Here is a 12894-nt window from a genome sequence, read left to right as displayed (position 1 = left end):
GTTTGATATTCCACTGTCGAGTGCGCGCCTCCGTTGTCCTTCCCTAACTCTTCATTATCGGCAACGAACACAGTCTACACCATGCGCTCGGGAGGCTCACGCGCTCTCGCGTGGCTGCCCCTAATGGGCGCGCTGGCGCCGGTTGTCGCAACCGACGTCGTCTACGTCACGGATCTTGACATCTACACATTGCTAGTGAGTTGCAATCACGACGATGCCGGCGACACAAGTATGTGACAATGTGCTCTGCATATGATAGTACTAACAATCCCTCTCCCTCCTTCCCCAGGCACCATGCGCCCAGTCGGCCCTCAGCTACAACGTCATGACCATGACCTACGAAAACTGCCCGGAGGCCGTCACGGCCCTGCAGTCCTGCGTCTGCTCCAAGGGCAACCTCTTTGCCACCGTGTCAGCGTCCATCTCCAGCGACGTAAGCTACAGCTGCGGCTCCACCGCCAGCTCCGACCAGCAATCGGCTTCGCTCGTGTTCAGCCACTATTGCGACCAAGGCGGCACCGCAACCTTTGCGACGCCGGCCACACCCGTCAGCCAATATATCACGGACATCCCCGAAATGTCTTACTTGGCACCCTGTGCCTCCAGCCAAATCTCGTACGCCGTCATGGAGATGACATATTCGCTGTGCCCGCCCGACGCCGTCAACCTGGCGACATGCGTGTGCCAAAAGAACCAGAACTCGCTGGTCGTCAGCCAGACGATCAACACCATGGTCGGTTACGACTGCTCGTCACACACAGCTGACATCCAGTCGGCACAGGCCTTTTTCGCAGCATATTGCAACCTAAATTCGGGCACCTCGTCGTTCCCCACGGCATCAAACCCGCCGGGTGATAGTGCGTTCCCCGCATCCCTCATCATGTTGTAGCTTCCGGCTGTGTTTCCCGCTGACAACTCCAGTGTCATACTATATTACCGATATACCGCAGTTCAATTCGCTTGCAAGGTGCGCCAAGGACGGTCTGTCCTCGGCGGTGTTCACTGTAAGTGACTGTCGCGCGTGTTGAGAACACTTTGTGCTGTGTTGATGGGTATGAGTAGTAGACATGCTAACGTCGCAGAACACCTATGACCTCTGCCCGACCGGCCCGCAGCTGCTGGCGTCGTGCGCATGCCTCAAACCGAGCATGTCCAGCATGGTATCGAGCTACATCTCGTCCAACATCCAGTACGAGTGTTCACAGGGTGGCAGCGAGGACATTTCGTCGGCCCTGGCTGTGAGTTTCCCTCTATGCGTGTGCCATCTGAGGTGAGGTACTATGACAATACTGACCCATCTCAGATCTTCAACATGTACTGCAGTGCCGCCAACAACAAATTGGTCGTGACCGGCATCACGACCTCGGTGGCACAGTCTGCGCCTTTCGGCCTCGGCGGCAGCGGTGGTGGTGCCACTGGCACAGGCACAGGCACCGGCAACAAGGCCACGGCCACACACGGCACGACCAAGGCGACTGGCACTGGCGCGTCTGGTGGTTCTGGCGGAAGCGGAAGCAGCGGCGACTCTAGCGGCGACGGCAACGGCCAGCCCAACGGAACCGAACACAAGTCCAACGCAGGCGTCATTGCCGGTGCCGTTGTCGGTGTCGTTGCTGGTCTGGGCCTGTTGGCTGCTGCTGCGTTCTTTGTCTGGCGCCATGCACGTAACAACAGCAACCGCCCGACCGGCAGCAACGAGTTCCAGCAGCTCAACAACCTGGGCCACGGCACCAACAACCAGAGCATCAGCACGAACCATGGCGGCCCTGGCGGTCCTGGCGGTCCTGGCGAACTAGGTGGCACGGCCGTTGGCGACGGTGCGGCCATGCTCTCTGCCGAGAACGCGTACGGCCCGTACGGTGCCAAACCGCCACTACCGTCGCCGAGCCCGAGCCTGAGCGTCAGCAAGTACAACAATGCCACCGCCGCCTCTACCATCAGCCCGCAGTCGCCGCCGCCGAACAGCACTTCGCCCGCGTCGGCACACGTCCAGGGAGCCGCCAACTACGGCTATCCCAACGGCGTCCCCCCACACGCCAGCCCCCAAGCCGAGCTTCCTGGACAGCAAACATACTCGCCCAATGCCCCCAGCTACGCCGAGCTACAAGGTGGCCAGCAGTCGGCGGAACTGTATGGCGGCCAAGTCTACAACGGACAGGCCTATGGTGCGCCACCACAGGGACAGCCCATCTACCAGGCAGACTCGACGCCGGTTGAGTCGCCGCACGGAGCAACGCCGTCCCCTGGCAGCATGACATATCACTCGGGGCCAGTGCCAACATCGTATTCAGAACTGGACAGCGGTAGCAGTCCTCACGCGAGGTAGTCGTGGGGGAGTGAAGGAAACAGATAAAGGAAGGGGTACAATGCTCTACATCATCACACACCTGCAGCATGATTCACTTGCTACCTAATATTTAGATAACGAGCTTCGCTTGATATGGGCTTTGCTCGTTTTCGACTTGTCACACGTTTTTTCGCGTGTCTTTTGTTTCATTGTTTATTTTTATATCCTACATACTTGTGGAGTGTTTCAGGTCTGGCAGCACGCATAGCGACAATTGGAAAGCACTTGATTTTGTTACAATATACCTGAACGAATGTCTTGCCAATCGATGTACCTCGCCAACGAAGCTGTTACACTGACATCTAGGAGTACCAGAAACAAATCTGAGAACCCCCGACCTACAACTTGCTGCCCGCCTTTCTCCTCTTCTCGCGCTCCTGGTCACGCCGCAGCTGGCGCAGAATCTTGCCGTTCGAAACGAGTTAATTTTCGCCCATTATACGCCGCATATTATCCTCGCAAACTGGGAGACAGACCCGCATCAATGCCTCATTGTGTCAAAACCTATAAAGGAAGAAACGTCCTACTTGAAACAGGAAGCTTCCTTATACGGGGCACGAATTATGGAATGAAATATGATTGATGAGTATTAATATATATAAGGTTAAAGCTTTCCTTCAGAGAGGATAGAAGACTTATTCGTCGCCGATTATTTAATATAAACCCATAATTTTAAACGACCGTTTTGAATTTATCACGTACGATACAGCGTATCAGTTAACATTTAGTTTTTTTCCTTTTTAGTATCATAGGTAAATACAAACTGTCGTAACTCCAGCTGAGAGTGTTACTGGCAATCAACGAAATGAATTATAAGTAATAACCTGGTAAATCGCGGCATACTATATTCTAGACCATTTTCACATACAGATACACGCCCTTATTTTCCATTTACACTTGCGCTCTTGGGTATGCCGATGCCCACAGCCGCCGTGACACCCGCATCGACCGGGATGATGGCACCCGTGATCCACCGCGCATGGTCGCTCGACAGGAACACTACAGCGCACGCACAGTCCCATGCCGTGCCCTCCGTGCCCAGCAAACTGCGCGCCTTGCGGGCCGACCGCGCCTCTTCAGACATGATGACTTTTGTCGACTCAGACGCATCCTCGGCCGGCGCCGCATACATCATCGGCGTGTAGAGCATCCCCGGGCACACGCAGTTGACACGGATGCCGGCCGCCGCGTGGTGTGCCGCCATGGCCCGCGTCATGTTGACCACGGCGCCCTTGCTCGTCGGGTACAGCAGATGCGGCGTTCCGCCGCGCAGGCCCGCCACGCTGCCCATGTTGACAATCACGCCGTTCCCTTCCTCGTGGCCGTTGCGCGCCATCGCTGGCACCGCATACTTGGCCATCCGCACCATGCTCGACACGTTGACGTCGAGCGTCGCCGCCCACTGCTCGAGGTCCACGTCCACAGCCGTGCCCGGCGCGCCGGCCACACCGACGTTGTTGACCAGAATGTCGAGGCGGCCAAACGTGTCGAGGGCGTGCTGCACAGCCGCCCGGCAGTCGTCCTCCAGAGTGACATTGCCCTGGCAGGCGACGGCCCGTCCCGGTCGCGGCGTGCCGTCGGCGCGGCCGGCATTTACCTTGTCGACCGTCGTCTGCGCCCACGCCAGGTTCCTGTCCATGCACACCACGTCGCAGCCGTCGTCGGCCAGCAGTATCGAAATCGCCCGGCCGTTGCCGATGCCGTCGCCGATGCAGCCCGCACCCGTCACCACGGCCACACGGCCCTTGAGCGAACGCGAGGGTGGTTCAGGTGGTGTGGGATCCATTGTATCGTAGGAGGAGATGTCGCGCGGTTGTTGTCTGTGTCGCGACGACAAGCTGCCGTATTCTTTGTGTCTTTGTGGCTTATACTTTGAACGCAGCGTTTTCAACTCAACAAGAAGCCGGCGCAGCCAACCGCCGACCAACAGACGACCGGCCTGTTAGCCAGGGCAAGCCCGTCGATTCGCTGGCTCGCTCATTGTTTGCGGGGATGCGAATGGGGCAGTGGAGGAAGCACGCGAGCTTGTGAGTGTGGGCTGCGGAGAAGAAGAATCCTGGCTTTGCCGAGGCGAATTTTGGAGAAGGCGCGACGTGAGTTGTGAGACGGGTCGGTTGGGGAGGAAGGAGCTACCACCGCATTCGTGTTTGCATGCCAAAACCATGGAGAAGAGAAAACAGAACAAGTCAATGTTGGCAATACTACAAGGCAATTGACGATTATCATTTACTATAAACTAAGTACAATGAAAAAAAATCATACTGCAAATGGTCTTCGTTTGTTACAATATTTGTTGTACAGTTTCCATTACTGCAAACCCTGACTAACATCCAGTAAAACGAATAGAGACAGAGCCACAAGACATTGTACATAACGAATATCGGCCTCGGTCGTACCTTCTTGTATCCTACACGGTCGCAATCTCAAACCAGAAAGAGCAACTGGCTTTTCAATTTGTGGTGTGCACGCACGTTACTTCCTTTCCCATCAGGTAATCACGGTGAACCTCCCCTGAGAGCAACATCTCCCACTGTCGGCCATTTTGAACGACACAACAAATGCAGCAAGACAGCAAGACAGCGAGACAGCGAGACAGCGAGACAGCGAGACAGAGAGACAAGACTGCCACCGCTGCCAGACACCCTGGCTGTCTTGTCTTCTGTGTACCACGACTTGTTGCAGCAACGGCCTCCTTTCATTTCTAAAAACGTCGAGCTGGCAAATGAGTTGTCTCGAAGCTACAATGCACCAGAACACATGGTCCGCTTGAAGAAGCTGTGACTGTGGACTGTTCAATGCATGGTCGACTACATTCTTCAGACATTCTGAATTTATGTCACAGCACGTCTGCTGATTGCCCGATGCCATATGGCCGTCGCAATGCGGAACGCACTCCACTCAGGGCCATTCCCAGCATACAGCATATTCTTGACGGTGTCGGCGCTAAGGACGGTAGATTTGCACTCCGACTCCGTCTTGCGCCATTCTTCCCCTCTCTGCTCAAATTAATAAACCTCCTGACGGCCGTTGCGACCCTCACAATCTGTTGTTCTGCACTCTCACGAAACAACAGCACCCTTCATACTCTCCATCCCCACCCACCGCCACCATGGCCGACTTTTCCAAGTACGGCGGCGCCAGCCGAGAGTGGAAGGCCGTCGAGGCCGCGTTTCCTTCGCCAGCGCCCGATGGCGCGTCTGTACTCGAGAAGCGCACGGCCGCCAATGCCAACCGCGAGAAGACGTCTGCGGCGCTCATGACGAAGCTCGCTGACAAGGTCGAGCTCATCGACGTGTCCATCCCGGCACGCGACGGGTTTGCTCTCGAGGGCCGTCTCTACTGGCCCAAGTCCGTGCCCAAGGACGCCCAGCCTGCTCTCTACCTGCACTTGCACGGCGGCGGCTACCTGTTCGGCACGCTGTCCTCCGAAGACGCCATCTGCTCCAATCTGGCCATCAACACCTCGGACAAGGGCACGCCGCTCGTCGTGCTCAACCTCAACTACCGCCACACGCCGGAGTGGACGTACCCGACAGCGTGGCTCGACGCACAGGACGGTCTGGCCTGGATCCATGCCACGGCCGTGCCCCAATTCGGTGTCGACCCAGCCAAGGTCGTCGTGGGCGGCATCTCGGCCGGTGCCCACATCACGGCCACGCTCGTCCTGGAGCAGCATTTGGGCAAACTGCCGGTCGACGTCCCCCGGGTCGCCGGCCAGGTGCTCATGATCCCAGCCCTGGTCAACAGCCAGTGCTACGAGCCGCAGCTGGCGCAGCTCGCCAGCCCCGACGTGTCGTCGCTCGTCGAGAACGAGTTTGCGCCGATCCTGCCCGTCCACATCGCGCACTTCTTCACGGACCTGCTCAAGGTCCCCGCCCACCCGCGTGTCGACGACACGTTCCTAAGTCCGGGCAACGCCACGGCCGAGCAGGTCCAGGGTCTGCCGCCAACCGTGTTTGGCATTTGCGGGCTGGACCCGCTGCGCGACCAGGGCCTCCTCTACGCGAAGCTGCTGGCTGAAAAAGCGGGCGTGCCGACCAATGTCCATCTGTACCGCGGTGTGCCGCACGGTTTTCGGCGCTATGGCCCGGACTGGCTGTCCGTAAGTCGGGACTGGGATGCCACAATGGAAGACGGCATCGCATGGGCGCTCAAAAACCCCACGGCCACAAACACACTGGACATCATTGTCCACGGTGAGGAAACAATGTAAAGAACGGTGCAAGAAATGAAAGACTTAGATATAGAAACCATCCTGCGCGTCGGAAACCTCGGAAATCACATCTCTACATTGCATTGCACACCATGTGCATCTGTGAACCTTCTCATGAAATTTCTTTATTCTTTTGTTTTTGCGTCGCCGCCTTTCCTGAGGACAAATGTTGAGTAGCCCTGCTCCTTGACCTCCTCGCACCGCTTGCGGTAACCCGGTGCCGGGCCGGTGTACCGCGTCATCGATCGCTTCTGCTTGTGCGCCAGGTTCTTGTTGACCCCCGTCATCCACGAGTCCACCTCGTTTGCCAGCAGGCCCTTGCCGCACTCGTGCACGTGCTCCGTCCACGCCGCCACGCCCTCGTCCGTCGCCTCGCAGTACGTGACTTGGTGGGCCGCCGCCCACTCTATGAACTCGGCCGTCCACTGCACCGCGTACTCGATGCTTCGCGGGACGTTGCCAATCGTCTGGTGCGGTCCCATAATCATAAACATGTTGGGGAAGTTCTTGACCGTCAGGCCCAGGTACGTCTTGATGCCCTCGCCCCAAACGTCGCGGAGCTTCGTGCCGCCAATGCCCTCAAAGTCAATGGCATTGAACGAGCCCGTCACGGCGTCGAAGCCCGTGGCATACACCAGCACGTCGACATCGTAGTCCCGACCATCTGACGTGTGCACGCCCGTCGCCGTGATGCGCTCGATCGGATTGCGGCGCACGTCCACCAGCGTCACGTTGGCCTGGTTGAACACCTCGTAGTAGCCGCTCTCGAGCGGTGTGCGCCGCGTGCCGAACCCGTGGTCGGTCGGGATCAGCAGGTCCGCCACCTTGGGGTCTTGGATGCGCGCCCGGATCTTTTTTTCGTGGAAGGCGCTGTACAGTGCATTGGCCTCGCGGCTCGTGGCAATGTCGCGCGAGACGGCCAGCACCTTACTGAAGCCGCGCTGCGCGTACAGCTGCTCCCAGTGGCGCTCGCGCTCCGCGGCGGGCGTCGCCACCGTGTCGTGGTCGTCGCCGACGTGCACGAAGCACGAGGCCGACTCGGCGCATTTCCGGAAGATCTCGGGGTACCTCGCGCGGATGGCCGCCATCTCCGCTTTGCTAATCGTGGCATTGCGCAGCGGCGCCGTCCAGTTGGGCGTGCGCTGGAAGACAGTGAGCGACCCAACCGTGGGCGCAATCGTCTGGATCGTCTGGATCGCCGTCGCGCCCGTGCCGATGACGCCCACGCGCTTGCCCGCCAGCCGGTCTTCGCCGCCCTGCGGCCAGCGCGCCGTGTGCCATGCCTCCCCCTGGTACGTGTGCACGCCGGGAATGTCGGGCAGCGTCGGCTCGTTGAGGATGCCAATGGCCGTGATCAGGTACCGCGACGTGTAGGTGCGGCCCTGGTCGTCCGTCAGCGTCCACGCGCGGGCACGCTCCGCAAACTGCGCGCGGCGGATGCGCGTGTCAAACTGCATGTGCTTGCGCAGGTCCAGCTTGCGTGTCACAAACTCAATGTACCGCAGCGTCTCCGGCTGCGGCGCAAAGTGCTCCGTCCAGTCCCACTCTGCCAGGATCTCGGGCGAAAACGAAAAGATGTACGAGTAACTCTCCGAGTCAAACCGCGCGCCCGGGTACCGGTTCCAGAACCATGTGCCCCCCTCGCTCGCCCCAGCCTCCAGGACCTTGGCCCGCAGGCCCAGCTGCGCCATGCGGTACATGGCGTAAATGCCACTGAGGCCGGCACCGATGATCAACACATCGTAGTCAAGGCCATCGTTGAGCGATCCAAACGGCGACGCCTTGGGCGCAGCGTCGTTAGAGTGAGTTCCGTTCGTGCCGTTCACCTTGGGCACGCCGTTTGTGCCGTTGGCACCATCTTGCGTCATGATGTGTCCAGATATGGGTATAGAGGATGTTGGAGGTCGCCAAGGAAGATGATACACGAATAGATGATGTGCTATCCTAACCCATGAGGAAGAGAACTGTAAAATAATTATAAAGTGACAATATTATCCCAATGGAATAGAGGGCGGTGGCAGATGACTGTGGATAGCCTGTAAGCCTTCACAAGTTCTTTCCTTCATACAACTTTGGTAGAATGGGCGTGCCACATGGCACTGGACATGTATATTGGTTGTCCCCGGTCCCTTGAGGTCGTCTGGACCGGAAATGTAGAATGTGCAGCGACAGTAAGATAGGGGAGGCTCGGCAAAGCGGGATCAGTCGTGCTCCGCTTGCCGTTCTTGGGGCGCGGCACAGGTAAGTGACGAATACGCATTATTGGTGACAGTCGTAGAGGAGTGGCATTCTTAAGGACGTGGCGATCTCGAGACGACAAGACGAGTAGCTGGCCTCATCCGGAACTCGGTTGACAAATCGGGACAACTCGGGGTGAACAGAACGTGAAATCAATGAAATGAACAATAGCGTTGTCTTGTCCATACGCCGTGATTAGGACGGTTGGTATTTCGCCAGTTGCGAGGGAACAGTTGCGGCCGCCTTTTAGGCAAACGGAGACATGCCACGAGGCACCACTGTAAATGTGGGTAGCCCGTAGTTGGAGGCAGGAAGTAGGAACGAGTCAGTATTGCGACACGGTGGAGGAAGCAGCGATGAAGCGACGAAGGGCTGGTCTGGAAAAGGAAAGAGAGGGGGTCCGCTCTGTCCAGAAGTGCGAGTGCCGAATGCCGCGCCGGCTCTCAGATTTCGGCGGTACATGCCACTCCCGAGGAAGGAGCCATCGGTAACCAAAGAAATGAATTCAACTATGAAGATAAAAGCGAATCAATTTTAATTCGACAAACGTCATGAGCCATGCTATCTCGTCTCCTGTTGTTATTCGAGACAATCATATCTAGTAGCATTATCACACCACTCGTCTGTTACACCAAGAGTCTCGTCGCCCCGGGTGTCGACAAGCATCTCCGCCATTACCTCCATCTCCATGTCCACGTTTTCAGCTTTGACATTTGAAACTGGTTTATGACAATCATCGTGGATTCCGATTAAGGAACTATGTCATATCGTAGCTGCTCTCGTCAAATATAAGTAGGACGTGAGATTGAAACCTGCCAGCTGTTGTTCCGTCGCACGGGACCATCCAGCCTCGAGTTTATCACCTCCCGTTATCCTCTCATCCTACCAGATGGTGAAACAATCGAATGAGACCTGGCTGGACTATCCCATTACCGCTTTTCTCCGCCACCGCTCTCATCCGTCGGTATGTCCTTGGCTTGCGTCGCGCCGTCCGTTGGAGCCTGGTCGGCATTGTGGTGGGCTCCGGCCGGGTTGGAGACAGTCGGTTGGACATTGTACTTAGCATACGCCTTGCGCAGCGCCTCAGCTCCGGGGTTGTGGTGCGTGGAAGATGCTGTTGTCTGCCCCGATTGGTTGGAGGCTTCAGTAGCTCCCGATTTGGCCTTATCGTCAGTCATTTTGGTCTTGCAGTGGGGAGCTGTGCGGAAGGTTCTGATGGTGACAACGTTTGCGGATTTGTAGTTTGAGAAAATAGCGCGGCGTTGATTGTAAACGTTTCGACGCATGAATTGTAGAGTTGGCGAAGTTGATGATGTTGATGTTGTTGGAAATCACTGATGGAAGAAGGGCGAGACGAAAATCGTACGTCGCGCCTTCCCCCGCAATCATTCTGTTACACGGGGGCGGATTGCATGACGTCGTTGACAGCCCCACGTCATCGCGCCTTCCTCACCAAACAAACAACGCGCCACCTTCCGCAATGGCAATAAACAAGCCAAACGGGAAAGCGGCAATCAAAAGCCAAAACGTTATTCATTACCGTAGTACGACGTGTTTTCCAGGCCTCACTCTGGCTTTCTGCACCCAAGTCCTGCCAGCCTTATATCTTATCTACAATGGAAAAAAGATCCGATCAGAGGAGGAAGCTAACTAAGCTCGGGAGGAATCGTAGCCACTGAGGCACCATATGCTAGACGTGACTGAATAGTCGTACAGTCGTACAGTTCGATAAATTCAACGCCTTGCTAAAAGACAACAAACATTGCATGCGCATGTAACTTATAGGTCCTTGGACGACGTCCAAAACTGGGCCCGCTCGAACCTGCCAAGAAAGTTTAAGACAATGGCGCTGCGGGCCGTTTCGTTGTCTAGTGCCGTTGCATCTTGAAGACGTTACACTGCTGACGAAATGATGGGGGACAATGTGTCCAGCCGCCATCCACGCGCCCCAAACCTGTTTGCGTTGAAGTAGGCGTTGGGGCCTATCCAAATCACCAAATGGGTCTAAGATCCAGGTTCACGACGAACGACGAAACATGGCGTAGCTGAAACTCTGGAAGAGAACCTGGCTTAAGTCTTCTGACCCCAGTCCCTGTTTGGACGCGTTATTGTCGTCTCATAACTCCACGTAACGGTGTAAGTATCACGACAGTAATCGGTTAACCTGAAGATTCAATTTTGGCGGCGGTCGTAACATATATGCGGGTGACTTTAGCCGGCTACTTTGGAAGGCCTAGAATGCTTGGAATACCCGGGAAGAGTTGGGATTGTAGAGATTGTTTATGGACCCGGTCTGAGATAAAACTACCAATAAGAGATACGAGCCCGCGTTGTACGCCGTAGCCACGCTTATGTCGTTCGATGTCGTCCGATATCATCTAACAATTGTGCACGACATCTCGAGCACTATATACGAAATATAAATCCATTCTATCGAGAGTTACGACGTGTAAACAAAATACAGACGCCAGATAGCAGACACCTACCGTCAAAGCCAGGACAAGACACCGCCTCCCCACATGTTGTCGACACTTGTCTTGAGCATGTGCATTGGACACGCCTTTGCCACGGGCAGGACGAGTCCACCAAGTGGCAGCATCACCGTGTGCTCTTCGGGCTGTGACTACAATATAGTGAGTTGTCGTTTTTGTCCTTTCCCTACCTCTTTGGTATGATGCCCCCACTGAATATCCTCAGATCCAAAAAGCCGTCGGCTCCATCTCCCCGACGTCAAAGTCTCCGAGCAAAATCTTCGTCTATGCCGGCACGTACACGGAGCAAGTGACAATACCCGTTCTGGCGGGCGCCCTGACCATCTACGGCCAGACAGCCAACACGGCGTCGTACACCAGCAATGTCGTCAACCTCACGTGGAAGTCGAGTGCCGCCGACGGCTTCGACGACGAGCACACGGCCGCCCTCATCAACCTGTCGCCCAGCGTCAGGGTCTACAACATCAACATAAAAAACACCTACGGCAAGGGCAGCCAGGCCATTGCGCTGGCTGCCTACAACACGAAGCAGGGCTACTACGGTGTCGGTCTCTACGGGTACCAAGACACCCTGCTGGCCCAGACGGGCAACCAGGTGTATGCGGGCTGCTATATTGAGGGCGCCGTCGACTTTGTCTTTGGCCAATACGCACGCGCATGGATCACCAAGAGCGATATTGCCCTCAAAGCAGGCGGCGGCAGCATCACAGCCGATGGACGGCCAAGTGCGTCCGGTGACAGCTATTATGTCATTGACCAGTCGACCGTGACTGCAGCGTCTGGAGCGTCCGTGGCTTCCGGCACCGTCTACCTCGGCCGGCCCTGGAGCCAGTACGCGCGCGTTTGCGTCCAGAAGACTGTGCTATCCAGCATTGTCAATGCGGCCGGCTGGTCGATCTGGAGCACGAGCACACCCAACACGGCCGGCGTCTCGTTCCAAGAGTACGACAACACGGGCGCGGGCGCCAGAGGCACGCGGGTCAGCTTCGCGACCAAGCTGTCGTCGCCCATTTCGATTGGCACGATTCTGGACAGCGACTATGCAAACTGGGTGGATACAAGCTATGTGTAGTGGAGGGACGGTAGACGGGGAACCTGGGAAGTGTATGGGAATAGGAAAGAACAGCTAACGAGTCGGAAGCGGACAGCAGTCAAGATCGGCTGTCTTCACCACCACAGATAATAACGGAATAAGAGAAACTTGGACTAAACTTGTATAAGCCAGTGCAGTCTGTGTTACATGCAAACTAATCAAATATATAAGAAAGCAAACATATCTATAACAAAAAAGTCATCTCAACGTACCCTCCGCTGTTATTGTACCGTTGGCGCTGGCCGTCAGCTCGTTGAAATGGGCCATGGCCGCCGCCTTAGGGACTCAAATACGTCCTGCTCGGTCTCATGACGACGGTCCGCCACAGTAGCTGAGGGGTTTCGATATTGACCACGGTGTCTACCGTCAGGGCCTTGCTACCGACGAGTACTGTGCCAAGAACAAGTCCACAAAGCCCGGGGCGACTACACGGTACGCGTGTTCAAAGCTAGGATAAAGATCGCTCTCAGACAACGAGGTAACATGTGTACATATATTTTTGTTAGTAGTG

General features: G+C 56.4%; 6 protein-coding genes across 6 annotated transcripts; 3 read left to right on the top strand and 3 right to left on the bottom strand.

The window, feature by feature from the left end:
- Nucleotides 1–81: 81 nt before the first annotated feature.
- On the top strand, nt 82–2326 carry SPSK_08685 (uncharacterized protein; the record flags this gene model as incomplete). The annotated part of the gene is made up of 5 exons (XM_016735274.1): nt 82–195; nt 290–857; nt 922–1004; nt 1083–1238; nt 1304–2326. 5 exons carry the CDS (start codon nt 82–84, stop codon nt 2324–2326), a joined length of 1944 nt encoding a protein of 647 aa, XP_016587962.1.
- Nucleotides 2327–3227: 901 nt separating this feature from the next.
- SPSK_09655 (uncharacterized protein) lies at nt 3228–4133 on the bottom strand (the record flags this gene model as incomplete). The annotated part of the gene is made up of 1 exon (XM_016736227.1): nt 3228–4133. One exon carries the CDS (start codon nt 4131–4133, stop codon nt 3228–3230), a length of 906 nt encoding a protein of 301 aa, XP_016587961.1.
- A 1323-nt stretch (nt 4134–5456) lies between these two features.
- SPSK_09476 (lipase/esterase) lies at nt 5457–6560 on the top strand (the record flags this gene model as incomplete). Its single annotated transcript, XM_016736048.1, has 1 exon — nt 5457–6560. One exon carries the CDS (start codon nt 5457–5459, stop codon nt 6558–6560), a length of 1104 nt encoding a protein of 367 aa, XP_016587960.1.
- Nucleotides 6561–6685: 125 nt separating this feature from the next.
- Nucleotides 6686–8428, bottom strand: SPSK_08969 (monooxygenase; the record flags this gene model as incomplete). The annotated part of the gene is made up of 1 exon (XM_016735551.1): nt 6686–8428. The coding sequence occupies one exon, from the start codon at nt 8426–8428 to the stop codon at nt 6686–6688; it is 1743 nt and encodes a 580-aa protein (XP_016587959.1).
- Nucleotides 8429–9727: 1299 nt separating this feature from the next.
- On the bottom strand, nt 9728–9976 carry SPSK_10177 (uncharacterized protein; the record flags this gene model as incomplete). Its single annotated transcript, XM_016736727.1, has 1 exon — nt 9728–9976. The coding sequence occupies one exon, from the start codon at nt 9974–9976 to the stop codon at nt 9728–9730; it is 249 nt and encodes an 82-aa protein (XP_016587958.1).
- A 1341-nt stretch (nt 9977–11317) lies between these two features.
- On the top strand, nt 11318–12362 carry SPSK_09521 (pectinesterase; the record flags this gene model as incomplete). The annotated part of the gene is made up of 2 exons (XM_016736093.1): nt 11318–11431; nt 11496–12362. 2 exons carry the CDS (start codon nt 11318–11320, stop codon nt 12360–12362), a joined length of 981 nt encoding a protein of 326 aa, XP_016587957.1.
- Between the last annotated feature and the right edge of the window lie 532 nt (nt 12363–12894).

The sequence above is a fragment of the Sporothrix schenckii genome (assembly GCF_000961545.1).
Source record: "Sporothrix schenckii 1099-18 chromosome Unknown Cont44, whole genome shotgun sequence".
NCBI classification, from domain to species: domain Eukaryota; kingdom Fungi; phylum Ascomycota; class Sordariomycetes; order Ophiostomatales; family Ophiostomataceae; genus Sporothrix; species Sporothrix schenckii.
Note: the sequence above shows the minus strand (reverse complement) of the source record. Positions and strands in the feature narration are given on the sequence as shown.